Genomic DNA, 23,180 nt, shown 5'->3' on the forward strand with positions numbered 1-23,180 from the left:
GTTACAGGCAAACAAAGGAGAGGAGCTGTTGCAAGGGTGTCCCGAGCAAGCTCAGTGAACCCTCTCATGCTCTCGCTCTCAAGCTTGACTTCCCCCGGTACAAAGAGCGGCTTGGAGACCCCAGAGACTCAGGGCTAGAAACCGCCCAGCAGGCCTCAGGCCTCCGTCAGCCAAAGCCAGGCTTTTATCATTACAGCTTCCCAAATTAGGCTGTGTCTCAGATGCTACTGAGAGCCAGGGAGGCCGTTGGGCTGCAGCATGCTGGGGTCTCTGAGGCTGTTTGTTATTGAGCAGAGCCAGGTATTACCAGCAGCTAAACAAACTAATTGGAAGGCTATTTCCCTGGGGAGGGAAGAGGCTGCTGATTGAGAATGTGCTATTTAAGCCCAGATCCTAGCTGCAGTTAAAATTTCCGTCTGAGGCCGACGAGCATCAAAATGCAAAGTTCAGGCCTAGATTTCTGTTAGTTAAAGTGATCAGTGTGAAAAGAGCTGTGACGTGATTTTACAGCTCTGCCGTTACAAAGAGGGGAGGATTCATCCCCCCAGCCCTGGAGGGCGGTTTTGGTGTCCAGATGTCTGTGCCTGAGCCCATCAGATTATTACCTGTCAGCCCTGCCCAGCCACAGCACCACACCCTGGGCCCCGATCCTGCAATCGGATCCATCATGCGCTCCTGCTCGGCAATGGCCAACGGACTCACCCAGCAACAGATGTGCAGTAGCCTTCCCCCAGCCTCTCGCCTGCCTGCCTGAGCCCAGCAATCAGTGAGTATTAAGGACACTCCAGCCCCTCAGCGGTCCTGAGGAAACTCCGGGCTGTGGCTCAAGCCCCAGCCATAGCACAGCAAGGGAAGACCGGCAAGGAAAGAAAGGGGGACAAGGACATGGAAGCAGGGAGAGAAAACCCCTCCAGAAGAGGGGCGAGGAACGGAAAGCCGGAGTGGGCTCTGGGAAATGGGAAGAGGGCCACAGATTCGGGGGCTGCAGAACGTTTCCTGGCTGGTGCTAGACTAAATCGAGACAGAGAAGGACGAGGGGTGGGAGACAAGGAGCCCAGAAACCCCTGAAGGAGCAGGAGCGAGCATAGAGAGAGGCGTGCGGCAGCGCCCAGAGGCGGCGGGGCGATGACAGGCGAGAGATGCACAGCCAGCAGTTAAAGGGGCAGGCGGCGCGGAGGGAAATGGCGACTGGCTCCAGATCTTTCATTTGCAGACTGGTCCCCTGATGTGCAGCGGCCTCTGCTCGAAGGCCTTCAGGGTCACGGGAGCCCAGCCAGCCCCACACAGAAAGAGAGGTGGCACAAACTGAGCTGTTTAACCATGCTAAGGGGGCTGAAGGCGCCTGCTAAAGTCACAGGTTGGCCTGGCAATGGCATGCAGAGTCCAATGGGAAGCCATGTTTATAGTCAAGTCATCACAATGTGTTTGATTGGTTCATGCTAACGGACGAGGCTAGGCCCCCTCCTTGCACTCCATGTGTCTGGGGCACTGGCTCTCTGCTGGTTACGCAGTGAACGTAGCATGAAGGAACCACACCAGCACTGTGTTCAGATAACTACGTTCACTAAGGACTTGTCTACACTTGCAGTGCTGCACCTCTGTAGCACTTAGTGACGACACTACCTACGTCGACAGGAGAGCTTCTCCCATGGGCGCAGTGCCTCCACCTCGCCGGAAGGCGGCAGCTATGTGGACAGAAAAAGCTGTCCTGTTGACATAGCACTGTCTACACAGGGTGTTAGGTCGGTATAACTGCATCACGCCGGGAAGTGGATTTTCCACACCCCCAAACAACATTGTTACACCAACAAGTTGGTAGTGTAGACCAAGCCTGAGTGTTCGTTCACAACATGCCAGGCCTAGCTACGTACACACACTGCTGTGCTGCCGAGAGTCTAGGCTCAGACCACAGACCACACGGCTAGAGGGCTCATGAGCTATTTAAAGGGATAATACCTGATTCCTCTATACTATGGGTGTCGTTACATGGGAGCAGCGGGAACCATAGACGGGAAAAAGTGAGCTATGTCCCATCATGGCTGCCACCCCATCCTCTCCTGAGACTCTGGGATCGACCATGACACCACTGGGCCTTGACTGGCCTGAGTGTGAAAGGCATCCTGACCAGACTGGGCCTGAGAGTGGGTATCAATGAAACTGCCCCCAGCTTCAGCAAATCCTGATCACCACCAGGGATGTGAGGCTGGGGTTCCCACTCCCTTGTGTGTCACCTTCTTTCTCCTCAGTCCAGCCGCTCTCGTTGCCTCTGTTGAACAAGGGGTAGCCAGCCAACACTGCTGTGAGCCTCTGACTGGGAATGCTGCTAAGCGCGATGCCATGAGCCTGGTCACGCTTTGCCAGGCTTCGGCACGAGGCTGCAAGTGGAAGGCAGCTGCAGAGACAGAAGGGGCCTTTGCAATTCCTGCTGTTCTCTCCTCTCCCCTCCTGAGTGCATTGGCCTTGTGTTCACTTGATTTCATCAGCCCCAGGCCTTGCGCACCTTCCTCGTGCAGGCCGAGGGGACCGGCGGAGCCACGCCGCGCAACCATGGGCGGGCTCAGAGCATTCCTGCTCCCAGTTGAGTCTGATTAAAGTTGGCTTTTCCCACCCTCCTCATGAGTTCAGAAAATGCCATCACTGATCCCTGGATGATGTGGTATCCAACAGGATTATTGCCACACATGGGGCTTAGGTTGTGCCTGACCTTTGCAATAAGCGGCAGGGTACGGTACAGGCACAGTTTTGTACTCCATGCCCTCTCCTGCCCATCAGTCTCCATGTTGAGGCACCGTTTGCCTGTTGTATACAGAATGCCCTGACTGTGGTTGGTTTTTACAATGTAACAGAGCACGGGAACACCAGAGGGGTTTTCCTGTTATCGTCCTGCTATTTCAGAGCTGTCCTGCTGGTGACGTAGGGAGGGGTTCTGCCACAGAGTCCTGAGGGGTCTTGTGGGACATTCTGAGTCGCAGATGTCTGGTATAGAGTGAGATCCATGTCTGGGAGTGAGGTCACCACACATTCAATATTCTTGTGCTGCTTTCCCCGCTAGACCAGAAATCAGGTGTAATGAGGTCACAGGAGCAGATGAAATGGTCGCTTTCGCCCTAATCCGGTGTGGGGAAAGTCTGTTCGTCTGAGCAGCAGACTGTTTCTTAAGTGTCACTTTAGGCTGTTTCTGCCTGACGCAGGGAGCAGGCCTGAGTTTTAAAACATCAATCAAATAAACCCTTGGCTGTCTAGAACTCTCAAGTAAGCAAGAAATCACTTGCCTGCTGCTGTGTTTTTGTCTGGTGAGATCCCGTGAAGTCTGTAATAGTTGTGTCTGTCTGCTGAAACATAAAACCAGGCCTCTGACCACTTGTGATCATCAAAGATCCTCTGGCTCTTTTTGATAAGAAAAAGGGTGTTAACTTCAATAGCCTGGCTAAATTCTGCCTACTTAAAATCCCCATGCAGTTGCAACTCAGTGCTGTGTTCTTTTTAACTGCCAATCCCATTAGGGTGACCAGAAGTCCCGATTTTATAGGAACAGCCCCGATTTTTATTTTTATTTGGGGAGGAGGTATGGGCTCCTATTACCCCCCGCCCCGTCCTGATTTTTCATTCTATCTATCTGGTCACACTATATCCTGAGCTCTTGCATGGTGATTGAAGAGCTGCCGTATTTCACTGTGGGGGCAGCTGCGTTTCAGGCCTGGCTGCTGTGGTTCTGGTATATCAGGTGAGGTTTGAGATCCGGGAGAATCAAAGGTGCTATATTATTGTCTGTTAGCATTAGGAGCTAGTCCAAAGGCCACAGAAGTCAGTGCAAGTTCTTCTGCAGGCTGCAGTGGGCTCGGGATCAGGCCCTACTAAGCAACTCAACAAAACCAAAGAGAGGACAAATCACGGAGCTAAAATAAATGTCAGGAATACATCCACAGGCTCCCTCTTGCTGTGGTCTCCTTGCGCAGAAGGGAAATCGGTTTATGGGGAATAAGAGATCAGGAAAACAAACCGGCTCAGCAGATAACAGACTGCGTTAGCAAAATAAGTGGCATTGAGGTACTAGCGGCATGAACCCTGAACTTGTGCTAACCAGGCCAGCTTAGCAGTGCAGGAGGCATTTACCACCTCAGCAGCTCCCATGCTACCTGCAGTTATCTCCCTAGGGAACAGGAGCAACCCGCTTTCTGCCTCATGGATGTGAGCCGGGATGCAGAGTGGGACATCAGCCAGCCTGCCTGGGGCCCGCTCCCTCTCCCCCGAGTCTCTCCGGCTGGGCAAGGAGTGAGGAGCTCACTGCCCCGCGTTTCCTGCAGGTGAAGGGCTACTAGAGTCTGGGCAGCCACTGGGCGCGTCTCTCCATGCTGAGCAAGGCAATGCCAGCTGGGAAACCTGGGATCTAATGCCATTCCCACTGAAGTCCTTGGGCCGGGGTCTCACTGACACTAAAGGCCCTTGACACCACTCTTCTGTTTACACACATCTTACAGCTGTTTGCACTGCCCAAGGCTGGTTAATGAGCCTTAGTGTTCATTCAGGCCTGTTGACTTTAATGGGGGTTGGATCAGGACCTTGGTGGTTCACTGTATTGATAAAGTACCCAGGGCTGCATTCGTTCAGGGGAAGGAGTGCAGGACAACTGTACGCAAAGGCCCCAGATCAACAGAGAATGCAAAGAAAAAAAGGACCGGGGCAAAAATCTTCCTGCACAAAGCAGAGAACCCTTAAAGTGCTAATTAGAGCTGAATAATATCTGCCACTGACCAGGTGCTGCTTCTGACCTCAGACGAGAGCGGGCCTCGCTGTTCACATTTCCCATTACAGCCCGACTGGAAGCGCTGCTCTCGGTTGGGTTACGTCAGCAGGATTTCTATTACCAGCCGGCTTCTCGGCTGTAAAGCTTTGCTCTGGGGTGATACGTGGGATCTAAGTTGTCATGCTGAAATTTACTTTTTGAATCTCCAAGATAATCCACTGGGCTCTAAGTGGTGGGAATGAAAAAGTAAAAGGCTCCATTCACCATGTGCCAGGTGAATGGGGCCTGGATCCTGAAGGATGTATATTGCATACAGCACAGAGTGGAGAACCAGTCCCTCCAAAGAGCTGTTCCTGGCATCAGGCACATAAAAGTAACAGTTTCTTAAAAGAAACCTGCCTAAGTACATGTTTGCCATTAACTGTGGGCTCCTTTGGACACATTATAGTCTTTTGGAAAAATAGGTGCTTGCCCAAGACAAACTGTACAGTTTCACATGAAGATAGCAGGCTGGATTCTGCTCGCAGTTTCATCTGTGTACATTCAGAGTCACTTCAGTCAGCAAATGGGGTTACTCCAGATTTACACCATTCTCAATGAGAGCAGAATCCAGCTTCTCTATTTTATAACCATCCAAGGACACTTTCCTTACAGATTTCTATAATTAAAGACACCAAACAATGTTCGACTAATACGAAAAGTGGCACAAAAGAAGGAACGGTAACAAAGTCCAAATTAAGGCTGACACACTGTCCGCGATGCCCACAGTATCTTTCTTACACAATGTGTAAGGTTGGAAACTGCATCATGAAACTGCACCCAAAGTAGGCTTGGTCAGTTTTCACCTTTATTCATAAATTTTCAGACAGAATTATTGTCCTTTATAGTTTCTGATCACATAACATGATAGACCATAAATAAATAAGACGGAACAAGTAGGAGTTTAAGTAACCGAGTTCTGGGGGACTGGGAAGTTCTCCTGAACTTCATGATGGTCTCTGGCCTCTGAGCGGGTGTTCTCCTGCGGTCTCTGGTCTGCCATTTCCCTGACTGGGGCCTTGCTCCCTTGGTTTCTTATTTCTTTCCATATTACACAGTCATTAGATTTCCTCCAATCAACCTTGTGTGACATGACGCATACTCAGTTGTACGTTCACCCCAAACCTTCATAATTTGTTTTTCATGCTCCAGTCTATGTTGTTAGAAATCATTAGCATTACATCAGCATTAAACATAGCCCTTCTTTTCTAGCATTCAGCAATTTCCTTTATGTTCCGATGTCATCGTTCAGTATATGTGGATCATCAGAACCTTCAATTGCTATTAAATAATAATAGGAGAGTTATGGGGCCAATACGACCTGACCTTAATGTCAGCATTTTATTATCTTTTCCAAACTGAATCTTCATAGAATCGTAGGACTGGAAGCGACTCGAGAGGTCGTCTAGTCCAGCCCGCCACAGTCAAAGCAGGAGTAAGTGTTATCTAGACCGGGGCAGGCAAACTTTTTGGCCTGAGGGCCGCATCGAGTTTCAGAAATTGTATGGAGGGCCGGTTGGGGGTGCTGTGCCTCTCCAAACAGCCAGGCATGGCTTGGATCCCGCCCCCCCCACCCCGCTTCTGGCCCACTGACGGCCTTCCCCGGGACTCCTGCCCCATCCAACCCTCCCTGTTCCCTGATGGCCCCCCCAAGACCCCTGCCCCATCCACACACCCCTCCTTCCTGTCCCCTTACTACCCCTGGACCTCCACCGCCCCATCCAACCCCTCCTCTCATTCCTGATGGCTCCCTGGGACCCCTGCCCCATCCAACCACCCCTTCTCCCTGACCACCCCCGGAACCCCCACCCCTGACTGCCCCCTGCCACCCCATCCAGCCCCCTCTCTCCTTCCTGACTGCTCCCCTGAGACCCCTGCCCCATCCAACCACACCTTTTCCCTGACTGCCCCCTGCTGCCCCATCCAACCTCCTCTCCTTCCTGACTGTCCCCTGGGACCCCTGCACCCATTCAAACCCCCCGTTCCCTGCCCTATGACCACCCCAACCGCTATCCACACCCTCACCCCCTGACCACCACCCCGAACTCCCCTGTCCTCTATCCACGCCCCCCCGCTCCTGCCTCCTTACCGCACTGCCTGGAGCACTGGTGGCTGGCAGTGCTAGAGCCACGCTGCCAGAGCACCAGGACAGGCAGCCGCACCACCTGGCTGGAGCCATCCGTGCCACCGCACAGCACAGAGACTGGGTCAGGCCCCGGCTCTGCAGCCCGGCTGCCCAGAGCATTGCACCAGCGGCGGGGTGAGCTGAGGCTGCAGGGGAGGGGGAACAGCAGGGGAGGGGCCGGGGGTGAGCCTCCTGGGGCAGGAGCTCAGGGGTTGGGCAGGGGGGTCCAGTGGGCTGGAATTGGCCCGCAAGCTATAGTTTGCCCACCTCTGATCTAGACTATCCCTGACAGGTGTTTGTCTAACCAGCTCTTAAAAAACTTCAGCATTGGAGATTTCACAACCTCCCTAGGCAATTTATTCCAGTGCTTAATTCAGGGTGACTTTTTGCCCAAAGTCTAATATCATGCTTATAAATCAGTAACAAAAAAAAAACCAAAAAAACCTAGTTGGTAATTTTGCCTGTTGTATTTTGAGGTGCTTTTTATTTTGCGGCCTTGATAGTCAGTTTTTTCCCCCCAACAACTGCATCAGACTTGAATGCTGTGTCAGCCTCCCTTTGACATTGTTTGCTCCCATGGTATGTCTTATTTCCTGTGTAACAAACTCCACACGTGCTCCCTGCATGGAAGGCCAAGCTCAGAGGGGGGACAGTGGTGTAAATTAGATCACCCCCTCACACTAACTGAGCCCCCACATGAACAGTGATTCAACTACATTATAAAGTCACTGGGCGTCTCACAGAGAAAATGTTGCTTTATTTCTCTGCCATAATTTGGGGCCTGACCCTGCAAAGTTTAACTTAGGCAAGTAACCCTATGACCTTCAGTAGTAATATTTATGTACCAGCAGGCACATGCTCATATCTTTCATCTGTTGCAATTGCTATGTGAACTACTTTAAAACTGAGCAGTAAAGAGGCACATGAGATTCTGGGATAGGTCCTGAATCTTCCTGGGTTTATATGTTGAGAAAGAAATGGGGTGGAGGCCAGCTAAGTATGAATAAAAGGTCAAAAGGATAAATGAACTAAACAAAGAAAGCAGTCACGTTTGAGCAAGATCATTCTGACTGATCCCTTCATGTGCACACGGATATTTTGTCAATGCCAAGCTGAGCTTCCATGCAAATAACCACACAGACTTCCTTGTTCTTTGGTTTGTTCTGAGCCGCTGAGCTGTGTGTAGTTGATTTAACATTTACTAGACCAGCAGCACAGTACACACGGAAGGTGTTTGTGGTGATTCACAGAGGGGCTGGGCTGTAGCATGGACTCAACCCAATGGATCACTAGACTTACAAGCCTTAGTCAGAAGGTGTCCTGTCCTCTCTCTGACAATATCCCATTTGGAACGCAGCCTTCAGAGAGTAAAGAGACCTGCTGGACGGTTTCCCTGGTATGTACATTTGACTTCAGTCCACAAAAGAGCTCTGATACCTTTGTGTTGCTGGGGCCTGGAAAGAGGGTTTTTTTTAAGTATAACTAAAATAATAGATTTTTGTCCTTTATTTTGGTTACCATTGTAGATGTTTTTTAACAATTAAATCTGGCTCAAGCAAGGGTGATTTCAGTAGCTGGGTGTAGAATAAAGCACAGCTAGTAGCAACCGTTTGGGGCAGCATATTTATTTATTATCCCTTCTTATAACACGGGGAAGTTGAGAGAGAAATCGGATTAGCTGGTGCACTTTTTACAGTCTATAACCTGGGGACAGGTTTCCTTCTTTCTACTCCTCTCTGTTCTTACCCTTCTTTAGTTCTATATATCTGCTTTTCCAAAGGAAAATTTTCCAGCCAGGGTTACTTGTACAACACTGTTTATGACAAAAGTTAGTTTTAAAGCCCTGAGCGGTTTCAATTTCTGCATGTCCATTGACTAACTTCAGATAGAACCTGTTGTCTGATGTGTGTTCTGTGCCAAACGTCTTTATCGTTTACTGATATCAGAATATCACTAGAAGTATTTCTGAAAGAAACAGAACTTTTTTAGTACCAGCGCCAAATGCTGCGGCTAGTAGTCTAAGGACCAGCTGAGTATCAATCTGTTCTTTTTTGTTAGCACCTAAAGAGCTCATACTTGAGTCAAGCCCCCCCAGAACTACCTGCTGCACACACGTCTAACAGACAGCTTACAACCTCAGCACATGACAAGGAAACAGGCAAACTGGAGGAGTGGAAGAAGACAAGGTACCCATGTAATGATCAGGTTTAGTGCAGACCACGTTTAGCGCTCACAGGCTGGATAATAATGAACTCTTCACTGCCTTACAAGCACAATCTTTTAATATTCTTGTTCCAGAGCTGAGCTGACCATTGCTGTAAATAAGGCAAATAGGTCTGTAAACTGTAGATCAGTGCAAGGCTTCAGCGCAGACTCTTTAATGCTGATATGACTCCGATGTGCCGGAGGGGAGGCTTTGGGTCCGATGTAGCCACACATTTTATTATCTTCTTTAGCTGATTTTAAATTCATCCCCAGTGCATGCAGTTCTCAACGGGGATGTTATTAAAAATGAGGACTGCGAACATCAGCTGTTGGGTTTGGTTCTCCTCTGCATCGGCGCACAGCAGGGCCAGGTTTGCAGAAACATCTGGGAGCCAGTTCCAGCTCCTGATTGGCCCTGCTGAGAGTTAGGGCTCCTTGTGCCATTGACTCTGAGTCCTTAATGGAACAAAGAATGCGGCCGTACTTACCCAGTGGGGGATTCTGCCCGGGGAAGCAGTGACAGTGAAAAAGATTTGGGGATAAGCAGCTGAACATGAGTTCCATTTGCAACGCAGGGGCCAAAGGGCTAAATGATCCCTGGATGCATGAACACGGGACTCTTCAATAGGAGTAGAGAGGTTATTGTACCTCGGTATTTGGCGCTGCTGGACTACTCTGTCCAGTTCTGCGTCCACAAGTGATGTTGAGAAATTGGGCAGGGTCTAAAGACGAGCCATGATAATGATTAACGGATTAGAAAACCTGCCTTATAGTGATAGACTCCAGGAGCTCAGTCTGTTTAGCAAAGAGAAGGTTGAGAGGTGACTTATCACAGTCTATAAGTATCTACAATGGGCTCTTCAGTCTTGCAGAGAAAGGTTTCGCGTGATCCAAGGGCTGGAAGTTGAAGCTAAAGAAATTCAGACTGGAAATAAGATGGGCATTGTTAACAGTGACTGGAACAATTTCTCCAGGGTCGTGGTGGATTCTCCATCACTGGCAAAGTTTCAGTCAGGACTGGGAATGTTTTGAACAGGTCGGCTCTAGGGCTTATGGGGAGAGGTCTCTGGCCTGTGCGATGAAGGAGGTCTGAAGAGATGCTCACAGTGGTCCCTCCTACCCGGGGAATCGTTGAATCTCTGGACTCAGCACAGTGGAGCATAAACGTAGCACAGTCATCCTCTGACACACCCCTCCCCATGCATCCTCACCTCCTCCTATGGCCCTTATACAACAGGGGAGGAGAGCAGGTTGCAAAGCTGCTGCTCTCTGGCTGGCCCTAGCCTGGAGGCCACAGGCAACCGGGCATGAATGAGAGGACCTCTGAGACTGCTCTAACTGATGCCAAGGAGGGGAAGGTCCCCACACAACCCCCAGCAGTCTGGCCCTGCATTGTCGTAACCACCATCCTGCGGACTGCTGCTCTTTACTTGCAGTCTTCATGGCCATTCTAGACTATGCAGCTGTCCAGAGCAACCCTGGACCCTCGGCTGCCTGTCACATTGATCCAAGTGCTCAGTGTGGTCACAGCAGCAGTGTAACTCATGGCCCAAACAAAGGGCAGGGTTATTAAGGTGTGAGAGCTGCCTGCAGTGTGCCGACACTGTGCGTCAGACTCCTTTATCTCACTGTTTGCCTTAGCTTCCAACCTCTTCATTTCCTCCTCTCCGTGTCCTTTGCTCTTTAATGTTTGTTTTCTCAGCCTGCAGAAATTGGTGGCTGTGCTGAGGAATTGCAGTAGAACAGGTTCTTCCAATTGACCTGCCTCTTGCTTTATGCCCAAGCCTGATAAACTTAGGGCAGATCTTCGGGGGTGGGCACAGGGTGCCATGGGAACACAACAGCTCCCAGATTGGGTCAGCGCCAAGGATCACCTGGGCCAGTAGTAGCTGGTCTCTGATGGTGGCCAGCACTAACTGCGTCACAGGAAGGTGCAAGAACCCTGCAGCTGACAGCTCCAGGAGAAACCTGCTGCCAGGGAAAATTCCCTCCCAAGCCCCAGTAATTAGTGACTGGCTTATGCCTGGAGCATCAGGTTTCATGCTTGAGCCCTGACGCGAGAGGGTTTTTTAGCACGTACCATTCTAATTCTGGGTATTTTTGGTATCCATAGAACTGTCCAGTCCTTTTGTGACTCCTGCTGAGCTCTGAGCCAGTGCCAGAGGGACTGATGTAGCTTTAATTTACCTCCAGGCCCCGCTGCAGGGCTTGATGAAACTCACTGTAGGCTGAGTTCGTGGTGGTTTGGGTATTGGCTCCGTGATGGGGAACGAAACTGGACAAAGGCTGAAAATCAAGGATAAGAAGACAATAGGCCACATTCTCAGCTGCTGGGAATTGTGTAGCTCCAGCTGAAGTCAGCTGAAGTCAGTGGAAGCCAAGATCTAGCCCAGGGCACTGAGCTGGGGATAGTTGTCTAGTGGGACAGGGCAGATCTTCCGTTGAGTCCTGTCACCTCCCGGCAATCCTGCTAGGCCCTGCCTGCCGACCCCTTCTTCACGGATCCGGCTGACTAGTCACATCAGGGTAGGAGAGGAACAGCAGGGAGGAGGAACTGAACCCAGCGCAGAGAGAACACAGCAGAGTTGGTGGTACTGGAAGCCATGGCCAGTGCCCCATTTCCTCAATGGCCACATCACCACCATAGGGAACAGTGGGTCCCAGATGCATTGTTCAACACGAGTCTCACTGTGAGCAGTTCTCCAGCACAGCGGACACTAGAATGAGCAGGGTTCTAAGCCAGGTGAGACGGGGCATCCAAGCCCATTCAGACAAGTTCCTGGGAAGAGGCATATTTAGAATAGCTCTGGTTAACAGGGCTGCCCCACAGCAGGAGGGGTTCCTGCCACATTTGGGCCCCAAATTCACCAGAGGCACCTGCATCTTCTGGGGCACGTTAGTACCCAAGCCCTGCTCTAAAGGGGCAGGAATTCCCTCACTCATCAGCCTCACCCTTCAGGACCAGCTCCACTGTGCTGTGTGCGGGGACGGAGGCAGGCCATCACTGGTGTGGCTTTGACCCTGGTGGCCTCTGAACCTTCACCCTTGCCGTCTCCAGGAGCCTTCACACTGCCTGCCCCTTACTCCAGGCAAGCCACAGAGAGTACAGTGGGCCACCCTTGTTTGGCTTCCAGACCCTTCCCCAGCTCTGGGCCAGATGCTCAGTTGGAGTGGGCAGGCACTGCTCCACTGCCTTCAGCTAGAGCTGTGCTGCTTTAAACCAGCTGTGAATCTAGCTGCTAGGCTCCTGCCTTGGCCTTCAACCCTCACACTGTTCACTGAATAACTATTTACCTACCACAGCTGTAAATTTTTCAAAAGAGTCACACCTAGTAAGCCTTTGGCCAAACATTTTATGAGCTGAACAATATATAGTAAAGAAGCCATCTGGCAGGAAGCATTTGCCTATGGACTAGCCCAGCTAATCACAGTAACCCCTACCCTTATCACAGGTAGAAATACATTTGTTCCCTGTCATTCGGTTCCGTTTTGTCGTAGAAATGTCAGCGTTTAACATCCTCGGCATTCTACAACTCAAAAGAGCCTGGGATTGATTGGGCCAGAAAGTCTCCTTAGAGACCCATTTGTCAGCCAGGATTTTCCACACTTCTGCCAAGCAAGATTGCATCCCCCCTCTTTGGCTTGCAAGAAGGAAAAAGGTTCAAACTGACCACCCTGAACATCCTCACCGAGAACAGTGATACTGATGCTGGAGGGCAGGCTGCTGGGGAAGATGCTGCCTCCTCTTACATACACAGTTAAGGCATGAACACAGGCTCACTCATCTGCCTGCTTCTCTGAACTGCCAGGTATTCTGAAGTCAAAAACAAACACATTTTGCAAACACTCTGAGCAGAACAATGATCGTTTCAAAGCAAATTGCATCTATCCGTTCAGCTAGAAGGCCCTGTGTGGGATCCTCAGCAGGGGAAGTTGGCACGGCTGCATTAAAATCAATGGAGCATTGCTGATTACACCAGTTGAGGAACTGGCCTAATTTTTTCCAAAGCTGCACAGTGAACATGTGAGACAGTTCAGGATTTGGGTCTGTCTTTTGTCTGTGCTACTTTTCTTTTGATTTCTTTGAAAGGAAAATCCTTGTCTTCCATGTTTCGGTCAGCTCAGAAGCTAGAAATGTCTATTGCCATGAGCGTGGGTGTGAGCATGTATATAAAACCAGGTTGCTGAGCTGAGGTCATCAGCCTGCCAGGAGAGAGAGAAAAGTGCAGCAGTGAAAAGAAAAGGGAAAAATAGAGAGCGGTGTTTTCCTTGGGAAACTAACCTGAGATTTTCTCCACTATTAAGAGGAGAATGTGAACATTCATAAACTGGAAAGTGCCTACTGTCTGAACCCCTCTCTGAGAATATGCACATTTTATGACATTTCTCTCCTAAGGACTGACTGCTACAAACAATATCTTGGAAAGAGCCAAGATCTAACAGGTAATTTCCTTTAACGTCATTGTCTGACCAGAGTCCTGTAAAGGAGGAAAAGTGTTGCCTGGATAATGTTTATTGAGAAATCGATTTGTTCTGGAAAAGGTTTTTAATTGCTTAGCCAAACAATCTGTACATTTCACACACACCGCCACTGTCTTCCACAACTACTTCCTTTCTACTCACCCTCTGGCTAGTTGCTTCTTCTTCCATTGCATTTCAGTGGATCATAGAAACAGTGGGATGAAATGGTCCCTGGGATACTGCAGTGAAGTGCTGGGGGTTTCACCAGGGGCAGATTTGATCCAGTGAGTTTCATTTGGGGATACATCAGAGACAAATGGCACAAACAAGTAAGTGATTTGCTGAAAGATGTATTATTTATTGGCTGATATGCCGTTTATCTCTCTGCATACCCTGCAGCACAATCAACAAGAGTATAGCTGAATATACCTTGTGTGCGGGACAGCAGCTGGCCAAGGGGAGGAAGCAATTGGTTCCCTACATTATTTTCCTGGGAGTGGTTCTTTTCCTGTTAAGGTGGGATTTGGGGCCAGTTAGAATGGGGTTGTGTTGGGAATGAAGCTGCTGTCAGTGCAAAGGGGAAACGCGGGGGGAAAAAGCCACCTTGGAAACACTCCTGCCCCTGGCCAAACTCCTAATTCATTTGAAGATGGAGCTTGATCATTTTATGAAGAAGATGATAGGACAGGGTTGCCTGTGACAGCAGGGAATTGAACTTGATGGCCCAGAAGGTCCCTTCCATCCTACATCCTTATATTTTCTGCACCTCCCTTTCCTGGTTTCTTTCGTGGTTAAGGATATTGGTGAAAACAAGCACATGGATTTTCAAGGCTCCATCCCCTGTTTCATGTTAGTGGTGCCAGCAGCATCCTGGCTTCTGGCAATACTCACAGCAGGGAGAGGAAATCTCCACAGGATCCCCTCATGGAGATCCCACTTCCCCACATTGTCCCAGAAAAGGCTGCATGACCCCAAATCTGGCAGTGCCCTGGGAGGGTGGAGCCATCTCCCCCCAACCCCATCTGACTCCCTGGCTTCATGCTCCTCCTCGTAGACCCAGAATTCTGGTGACTCAGTCGTGGCATTACACTCGGGGCTGGGCAGGGTGGGAGCCCAGAGCTCAGAAAGGCTGAGGGTGGAGGAAACGTGCTGTGTTCCCAGACATGTCTGGGGGAAGAGCGAGGAGACTGAAAGAGGCATAGGCCCTGCAGAGCAGGTCTGAGCATTCATGGCACCCGTAGCAGTCTCCAGACCTATGTGCTATTCCTGGGACACTCGACCAGTCTCATTCTCCTGCGTGCCTGGGCCCTGCGCTGTGCACACTGGTGCCACAAGAAGACAGAGGCTGTATGTCTCCTCCTTTCTCTTGCCTTTGCCCCAGGCACAGCAGGAGGGAGGCGCAGCTGCTACAGCAGGAGGATGCGCTTGCCAGGGACCTCATTTGGCTGGCTGATAAATAGCCTCTGCCGTGCCGAGGCTGAGACTGCGTGCAGGGGCTCTGAGGAGAAGAGTACTCTGTGTCCATTGGTTCCCTCGGCAAAGAGACGCCTGCCCAGTGAACTGCAGAAAGCTGGGCCAAGTGCCATAGCAATGGATTGAGTCTCCAAGACAGAACAGAAGGAGCTGGACACCTCGGGTTGACGCTTCTGCCCCATAACCCGCTTTTCTTCTTCCGGGCCTGGCTCTGGCTGGCAGCTGCAGTGCAGGCCTGGTTCTGCTCTCGTGCACTGGCAGACCAAGCAGGAGGGCCCCCACGAACGGAGCCATTCTGCAGAGGGGACTGTCTGGCTGCCTATACTGGTAACTCCCCGGCACATGTGGTGGTTGCCCCTGAGATCCTTAGAGCTGTGCGTTGGCAAGTACCCTACGCTTCGCCAAAAGGGCTGGACCCAGCCAGCTCCTGGGTGCATTTGAAATCCGTGTGGCTCCCGGTGAAAAGCAGGACTATTCGTGAGGTTAAGTCTTGGCCCTTGGAGCTCGAGATCACAGATAATTAGCTGGGTGAAAGTCCGCAGGCGTTAATAGCGATGCGGAAGACAAGCTGAGACGTTTGTTTCAGGCTTTCAGCAATCGGACCGAACTACCAGCCTTTGGTCAGGGACCGGCAGGTCCAGCCAGGGAACCCGAGGAATTGTTGGGCTTTGTCATTCTGTTCCAAATTCTCCAGCATCCGGCTCAGATCTCTTTGTGCTCCAGTCAAGCCCACGGTGCTGAGCTGGATGCAGGAAGCACTGGCTGCAGTTTTGTTGCCTGTGAGATGACGGAGGTTCTGCATCAGAGGTTCTCAAACTGTGAGTCACGACCCCATTTTAATGACATTAGACCCCAGGGCTGCCATTAGACTTGCTGGGGCCCAGACCAAAGCCCGAGCCTCACCGCCCAGGGCCAAAGCCTGAGCCTCATCGCCCGGCTGAAAAGGAAAAAATTGTGACTTTGGCCCCTGTTTTCCTTGATTCATATAGTCAAGGCCAGTGCCTGGGGCATGAATAATATTTCACTGGAGTAAATTAACTGCCAGAATATAATCTCCTGTAAATAAGGGCTTCTGGGGTCAGAAAGCCTCACGGTGCTGCTAACTGGCAATACATTGCTTAACAAATATTTATCATGTTAATAATAAACCTGGATGTGAGACAACCACACACAGAGTGAGCTTGGAGCTCCTTGAAAATGAAGCTAAGGAAAAGGCCAGTCTTTGTCGCACATCATGGCTTGGGCTGGTAAGCCCGGTGTCGTTAGCTCTTCCTTGGCAGGCTTCAATCGTCACATCAAGGAAAAGTAAAACCAGTACAGCCTTGTAACGGGGTTGAAACCCTTTGGCTTAGCAGAGACTTGGGGAGAGACAGAGTGGGAAGAAGGGGCAATAATTTGTTAGAATATAAGAACTTGCATGTCCTAAATGCAAGGTCTTGTGGGTAAGGCACTTGGCTGGCTGGGGGCTCTGGGCTCATAGTTGGCTTTGGCAGACCTGCTGGGCCAATAAGGCAGAACTTATCTTTCCCTCCAGCTCATCTCCACTCTCCCTGGGCAATACGGAAGTTCCTTCTCTGGGATCTGGTTGTGCATTGGTGGGGTGCTCCAGCCCCCACTGATCTCCTGCAGGAATGCAGCTTTGGCCCTTAGAGGACCTATCTCTAGATCTTCTCCAAAGGCCCAGGGGATGGAGTCCTGGACAGGCTGGTTTCTGGGAGGTACCACTAGTTCTTAAAAAAGCACGTTGGGATGCAAGCAAAATAATAAAATCATGCTCTTGTAGGCACAGAGCCACATTGGGAGGTGGGCAGTGGAGCTGCACCAGCCCAGCTGGAGGCCAGAGAGAAAACGAGCTTCAAGGAGCCACAGCGTCTCTGGGCGCTCACTGGCTTGCACTCAGGGCATGCATGCCCCTCTGTGGGGTGCAGAGAGAGGGGCCAGGCCTGGCCCCTCCACACCCACTTTGTGGGGGCTGGAAACACTTGCAGCACCAGCCTGAGGACTGAGGTAACGCTCAGCCCTTGCGCAACTATGGGACCATTGTCTGAGTCTGAGCAGGAAATGAAAGATCCGGGAGATGATTTGCCATTAACTCTTTGGCCCAGTGATTACATGACCTGTCAATCAGGTTATGGGAGGGTCAGTGGAGAAAAGGGAGCAACTCAAGGGAAGGATCTTTTTTCTTTCCTCTTTACGTAAAAAAGAAACACACTCTCCTTCCCCCGCAGCCTGGCAGCAGCGGTCATTATGTGCCTGTCAGACAGGAGACACGAAATCCACCACAGCTCGCGTGTGAAATTTTCCAAGGAAGAGCTAACAAAAGCAGCATTTTCTCCTTTAAGGCTGAACACAACGGAGCTGGGGGGCGCATGCCAAGCAGTTAAAATTAGCCTCCCTGCTCCAGAGCAATCACAAGTGGTAAAGCAGGAATTGAAGTAAAGGGTCCGTCCTCCACAGTCACCTGCACTGTGTGTGTCAGATCAGAGGCAGCGGCATGGGGATAGGCAGCAGCAGCTGCACAGGCGATAAATGGCCCCTTTCAGGCTTCCTTTTACCACTGATAAGGGGTTAGCTTTGGAATAGACAGGACAGCCAATCCCATTCCTTGTGGACTGAAGGTGCTCAAAGAGAATGGTAGTGAGGGCTTATAGGAGTAGACAGATAGTCCATGCTCAATCCCTACGCAGGCAAAACTCCCAGAAAGCAAATGAGACTTGTGTCTCAGTAAGGCAATATAAGCTCTCATCCTGGGGGACAAACACTGATCTTAGTCGCTCCACTGTAAATCCAAAGTACTTGGCAGACTTCTGGTGTCACCCCAGGGCAAGAAAGAATCGAATTTTGTCCTATGTCTTTATTTGCAGTAGAAATGATCCTAATGAACTTTAATAACTTGTTATAGGTAGAAGCCCCATTTAGGGTGGTAACCAAAAAAAAAAGTATTAACTACACTGCTCCCTCGATATAACGCCACCCGATATAACACGAATTTGGATATAACGTGGTAAAGCAGCCCTCTAGGGGGGCAGGGCTGCGCACTGTGGTGGATCAAAGCAAGTTCAATATAACACAGTTTCACCTATAACACGGTAAGATTTTTTGGCACCCAAGGACAGCGTTATATCGAGGTAGAGGTGTATGTGATGCAAAGAATTGAGATCTCTATGAGTATGTAATATCTGCTTGTTACTGTTTTCAGTTATTCAAATATTGTGGTTTCTTTGACGGTATTGATTTGTGATGATAAATTTTCCCTAGCATGTCAAGACCAAATCTTGCCATGTTCCCACTGGTGGTTAGCACCAGGGCCAGCTCCAGGCACCAGCTGACCAAGCACGTGCTGGGGCGGCACCTTGGGGTGGGGCAGTACTGGGCTGGGGTTTTTTTGGTTCAGCCGGGTGGTGCTGGAGGGTTTTTTTTATTTGTTTCAGCCGGGTGGCACTCGGAGGGAGGGGCTGATCGGCAGCGCTCGGGGGGGGCTTGGGTGGTGCAGCACTCGGGGGGGCAGGGGCTTGGGCGGCACTCAGGGGGTGCAGGGGCTTGGGCGGCACGGCACTTTAGGGGACAGGGGCTTGAGTGGCATGGTGCAGCACTTGAGGGGGCGAGGGGCTTGGGCAGCACAACGCTCAGGGGGCTGCGGGGGGCTTGGCAGTGCAGCATGGTGCTCAGGAGGGGGCGGGAGGCTTTGGCAGGGCAGGGGTCTTGGGCGGCATGGTGCTCGGGTGGGTGGGGGCTTGGGCGGCGTGGCACGGTGTGGCGCTTGGGGGGCAGGGGCTTGGGCGATGTGGCACAGAGCTCGGGGGGGTTCGGCAGCGTGGCATTCACGGAGGGGTGTTACGGCAGGGCGGCACTCTTTTGTTTTTGCTTGAGGCAGCACAAAAGTTAGAGCCAGCCCTGGTTAGCACTCCTTAGGATTAGAAATGTACTTTGCATAATCCAGCTATAAAATGCAACAAAACTGCCATTTGAAATATTCTGTAATAAAGAATGTGCTACACAATTTTCAAGTAAGTTTAAAACTCATTATTCTTATTATAATCATCAACATATAGAAAAAAATGGATACATTTTGAAGTAGAACATAAAACATTATGGTGGGTTCAAAGAATAAGTGGCAAGTAGCCACGGGTGGTCTTAAAAATGAAGTAAGTTTAAAACAGTGGAAGCTGGTCTCATATAATTGAGCCTAAAAATTCTAAAAATTATAAAAATGACTTGTAATAGCTCTACAAAAGCCATCACAGCTGAATCAAGTCTGTGTGTAAATATATATAATGGATGCTTCTTTGCTGTGACATCTTGTTGCTAAAATACTCTAGTAGTGTTACCGTAGCAATTAAGATCTTTAATCTAACATTCATCTATTGCTTCTGGAAGACAGTTACATTTTAAGATATTTTTTCTGTTTCAGCAGGTTGACTTGTGATCTTTGATTAGAGCCCAGATTCCACTGTCCTTGAGTGCTACAATGAGGTTGACAGGTAAGAGGAGAGAGGATATTTGTCTTTTATAATGATTATAAAAAATGCTCTTTGTTCCTATTCATTGGGCCTGTTTCTCATTCGAATTAAGACCTCTAAATTACCGTATTCAGCCGGAATGAACTAAAAGGATCTCCATGTCAATAAGTGTGCAGCCTTGTTTTTAATAACTTTTATACGGTTCAGTCTATTGTCCTTTTTCCAATGAAGTCCCTCTAGACTGGGGAAGAGGTGACTGTGGAGAGGTTCTTGGTTCCAGAAGTGCCATTCACATGCAGTATAAATATTTTCTCCAATCAAGTTTCCAAGGCAGGGAAAGAGCATTGGGCTCCACTGACGGCTGCTTTAAAACCAAACCCCAATCAGATTTATATGAACAGCTGTTCAGCGAGTTGGGGGGGTCAGGAGCCTCCTAGCTTGGGAACTCAAGCAGGACTTGGATTTACATGGCTTTTGAACGCCTCGGGTTTACTCTAAGACGGAGAAGAACATGAGTGATGCTTTGCAGTTATGTAGCATCTTTCGTCCACAGACCTCAAAGCACTACAGAAACATGCATTCATAGAGCCAAAGATTTTTAAGGCCAGAAGACACATTCTGATGATCTAGATTGACCCCCTGCATAGCACAGACCAGCAGCTCCTCCCAGTACATCAAACCCAGCCCCAGTAACTTGGGCTAAGCCCCATGTGGTGCATATTATTTGTATGTAAGAATGGGGGAGCTGAGGCACAGGGAGACCAAGCGGCTTGCCCAGCGTCACACAGTGGGCCAGTGCAGAACGTGACTCCCAGTCTCGTGCGCTCACCACTTGATCTCTTGCTACATGCAGGCCCCATTAAACAAACCCACTGGAGCTAACGAGGGCCATGCCCTAGCTCTGAACACCCCCGAGCTCTGGAGACGTTGTGGTTTGGGCTCATAGCTAAGTAGAACCCACATATCATGACATTGCTGTTGCCAGAGCACCCCACCTTTACAGCCCCCCAATTCTTTCACCTCAGGGGGATGAGCAGAACTCCCTTCCCTGCCTTCCTGTCCCTATGTCGTAGGGGATCTGGCAGTGTCTGCTCTTCTCCCCACGCAGCTTCATGGTATTGCTTGTCTCTTCTCTTTCCTTCTCCCGCTGGGGCTGCATTGGGACTGGCTGCTGAACGCTGCTTGGCGCTGTGCTCTGAGGCCGGAGATGGAGGGCAGGCACAGCCAAACGTTGGTGCTGATGGCCTGCCTAGCACCCAGTGCTGGTAATTACTTACCCAAACCCACGTGGGTGGATGTCTGCACCAGTGCAAGGCCACATCGAAGGGGGGTAGCGATCTGCCTCATGGCTCTGACTGCAGGGGGGGCTCTCGGGAAGCTAAAGAAAGAGAGTCACATTTTACTTCTCCAAAGGTCAGAGGAGAATTCTGCCAGGAATTCACTTCCTTCTCTGAGAGCGAACCATGGTCCCCAGCCAGTGGCGGGAAATTAGCTCCCCCTGGCCATGCTGCTCCCCTCTCCAGAGCACTGTGACATACACGCTATTCTTTGCCTCCCATTGCAGGGCTGATCCGGATCGCAGCCATGCTGTTCTCGCTGGGCACAGCCTGGCTCTTTGTACAGACGTACTTCAACACTGGCTGGAAGGTCGTCAGTCTGCGGAGCTGGCTGGGTAAGGCAATTTACCAGGACAGACGTCCGAGGCTTCCATAGGTGCCTCCATGGGATGTGTAATTTGTAGCCATCACGGTCCTGCCTCTGGCTGGACAGAGTATTCTGCCCCCGTCCCCTCCACGGAGCCCATTTACTCGGGGCGCGTGAATTACACTGTAAGATCTCGCCTCCATCTCTGCAGTGGGTCTGCGTGGACGGCAGGCTCTCCGTTCTGCTTGCCCACCTAGATCACCTGCACAGAGTCCTCCAACTCTGTGTCATTTAATGCCCCCGGTGGGGCCATGGGCCACGGGCCTGGCATGTAGGGTACGTCCGCCCAGCAGAAAAAGACCTGTCACAGCAAGTCTCAGAGCCTGGGGCTTGTGGGGCTGGCACTGCAGGGCTATAAAGAGCAGTGTAGACACTCCAGCTTGGGGCACAGATGTTTGCCCCTGCCCTCACTGGCTCTTCGCCCAGGGCGCCTGATCAGTTATTCTGTGATTAATCATCTTTTCTCATTTACACTCATGTACATATTTCTATAAAGTGGGTCTCCCCAGCCGGCCACATTAATCCCGAACTCTGGGTTGGGCTTTGTTTAGCCAGACAGCTGCCTTCCTCCTCCAATTGCTTCCTTTGCTGCCCAGTCTCTCTTTCGGCTTGGCAAAGGGGCGGGGGGGTTCAGAGGTGTGATGCTGCTGTTTGTCTCCCCCCAGGTTCCGAATCCGACCTGCCCAGTGAGTATACGAGTGCGCCGTTCTCATGTCACCCGTGTCACATCGGAGCTGTGCGGAGCTCTGAGAAGTGCTGGCAGAACGAGGGAGCAAAGCGGGGCTCAGTTTACAAGGCAAGGGGTGAAATCCTGCCCCGCTGAAGTGCCTGGGAGTTTCACTGTGACTCCAGTGGGGCCAGGAGTTCATCCTTGGGGCCTGACTTGTTGCCAAAGAATCACATTGAGGCCCCAGTTCCTCCCCCCTTATTGATGTCAAGTGGCCCCCTCCTAGGCGAGCCGTCCCAAGCACGCTAACCGAAGTGCTGGGCTGGACGCGGGAATCCGTGGGCGAGGTTCTCTGGCCCATGCGATGCCAGAAGTTAGACTAGAGATGCTCAGAATGGTCCCAGGTGCTGCTGCACGACAGTTCATGACAATCGCAGTGATAACAACAGCCTCCCCTCGATGGACATACTGTGTCTGTGACTCGCCTGCCTGTTGAGACAGCCGCTAAGTTAGGAGGGGGAAGTAAATCCCTTCTGGACGCTGCCCTCTGCTAACGATTACAAACGATTCACTCTGAACAAGCATCACACAAGCCTGCGCCAGACCCTACCTGATTCACCCCCTCTGGATACACCGCTCCCACGTTAAACCTTCAAACCGACTCAGCTAAACAAGCCTTTTCCTCAGCGCCCTTCATTTCACTGGCTACTGGAGTTTACCCCAGCCCATCTCTTTCCTTAGAGATGCTGCAGTTATTCCAGACACCCTTTTCTGCCCAAAATAGTTGTGTGCCAATATCAGAACAATAAACTCAAGTGGTGCCCTGCCAAGGGGATGCCCCCATCCTACAACTGTGCAAGGATGAATTTCACCCAGTGCCCCAAACACTGAACTCTCTGCTCAGATTAGACGCAAACTCCCTCTAATGTCTAGAGAAACTGAGTCAGTCCCCTCAGGATTTGGCCCATGTATTGAAAACCCGCACCAGATTACCTATGTGAAGCAATGTCCAAAGGTTGCCTGTGCAAAGCAGTACAATTCATAGTCTGTTCTTCATTCCCTTCAGAGACTCAGCCCCCGCGAAACAAGTGTGGTAATAAAAAAAGTTGTCCTGAAAGCACTTTTGCATTTAAAGTCTCGAGTGGAGCAGCCAATGTTGTTGGGCCTTCTATATGCTTTGAAAATACGATGTAAGTACTGAAGTAGCACAGCAAAAGGCCATATTACACTGGAGGTAGGAGGAACTCTCGGGAGAGGACTTGGGGGGTGGGCTGAGCAGCCTTGAAGGAGGAACCTTAGCAG

General features: G+C 50.7%; 1 protein-coding gene across 5 annotated transcripts in view; it reads left to right on the plus strand.

Moving 5' to 3' along the window:
- FAM3D (family with sequence similarity 3 member D) overlaps window positions 1–23,180 on the plus strand; it is a 74,340-nt gene that overhangs the window by 38,687 nt on the left and 12,473 nt on the right. The window contains exons 1-6 of one of the 5 annotated variants that reach the window (XM_030570872.1): window positions 8,110–8,304; window positions 8,967–9,094; window positions 19,459–19,528; window positions 21,072–21,179; window positions 21,877–21,897; window positions 22,945–23,068. In XM_030570872.1, coding sequence (XP_030426732.1) covers window positions 19,516–19,528; window positions 21,072–21,179; window positions 21,877–21,897; window positions 22,945–23,068 — 266 coding nt within the window. In that variant the 5' untranslated portion in view covers window positions 8,110–8,304; window positions 8,967–9,094; window positions 19,459–19,515. Of the gene's footprint in view, window positions 1–8,109; window positions 8,305–8,966; window positions 9,095–19,458; window positions 19,529–21,071; window positions 21,180–21,876; window positions 21,898–22,944; window positions 23,069–23,180 lie in introns of those variants that run through there. The other 4 variants (XM_030570873.1, XM_030570870.1, XM_030570871.1 and 1 more) reach the window with 4 other exon arrangements.

The sequence above is a fragment of the Gopherus evgoodei genome, chromosome 7 (genome assembly GCF_007399415.2).
Source record: "Gopherus evgoodei ecotype Sinaloan lineage chromosome 7, rGopEvg1_v1.p, whole genome shotgun sequence".
NCBI lineage: Eukaryota > Metazoa > Chordata > Testudines > Testudinidae > Gopherus > Gopherus evgoodei.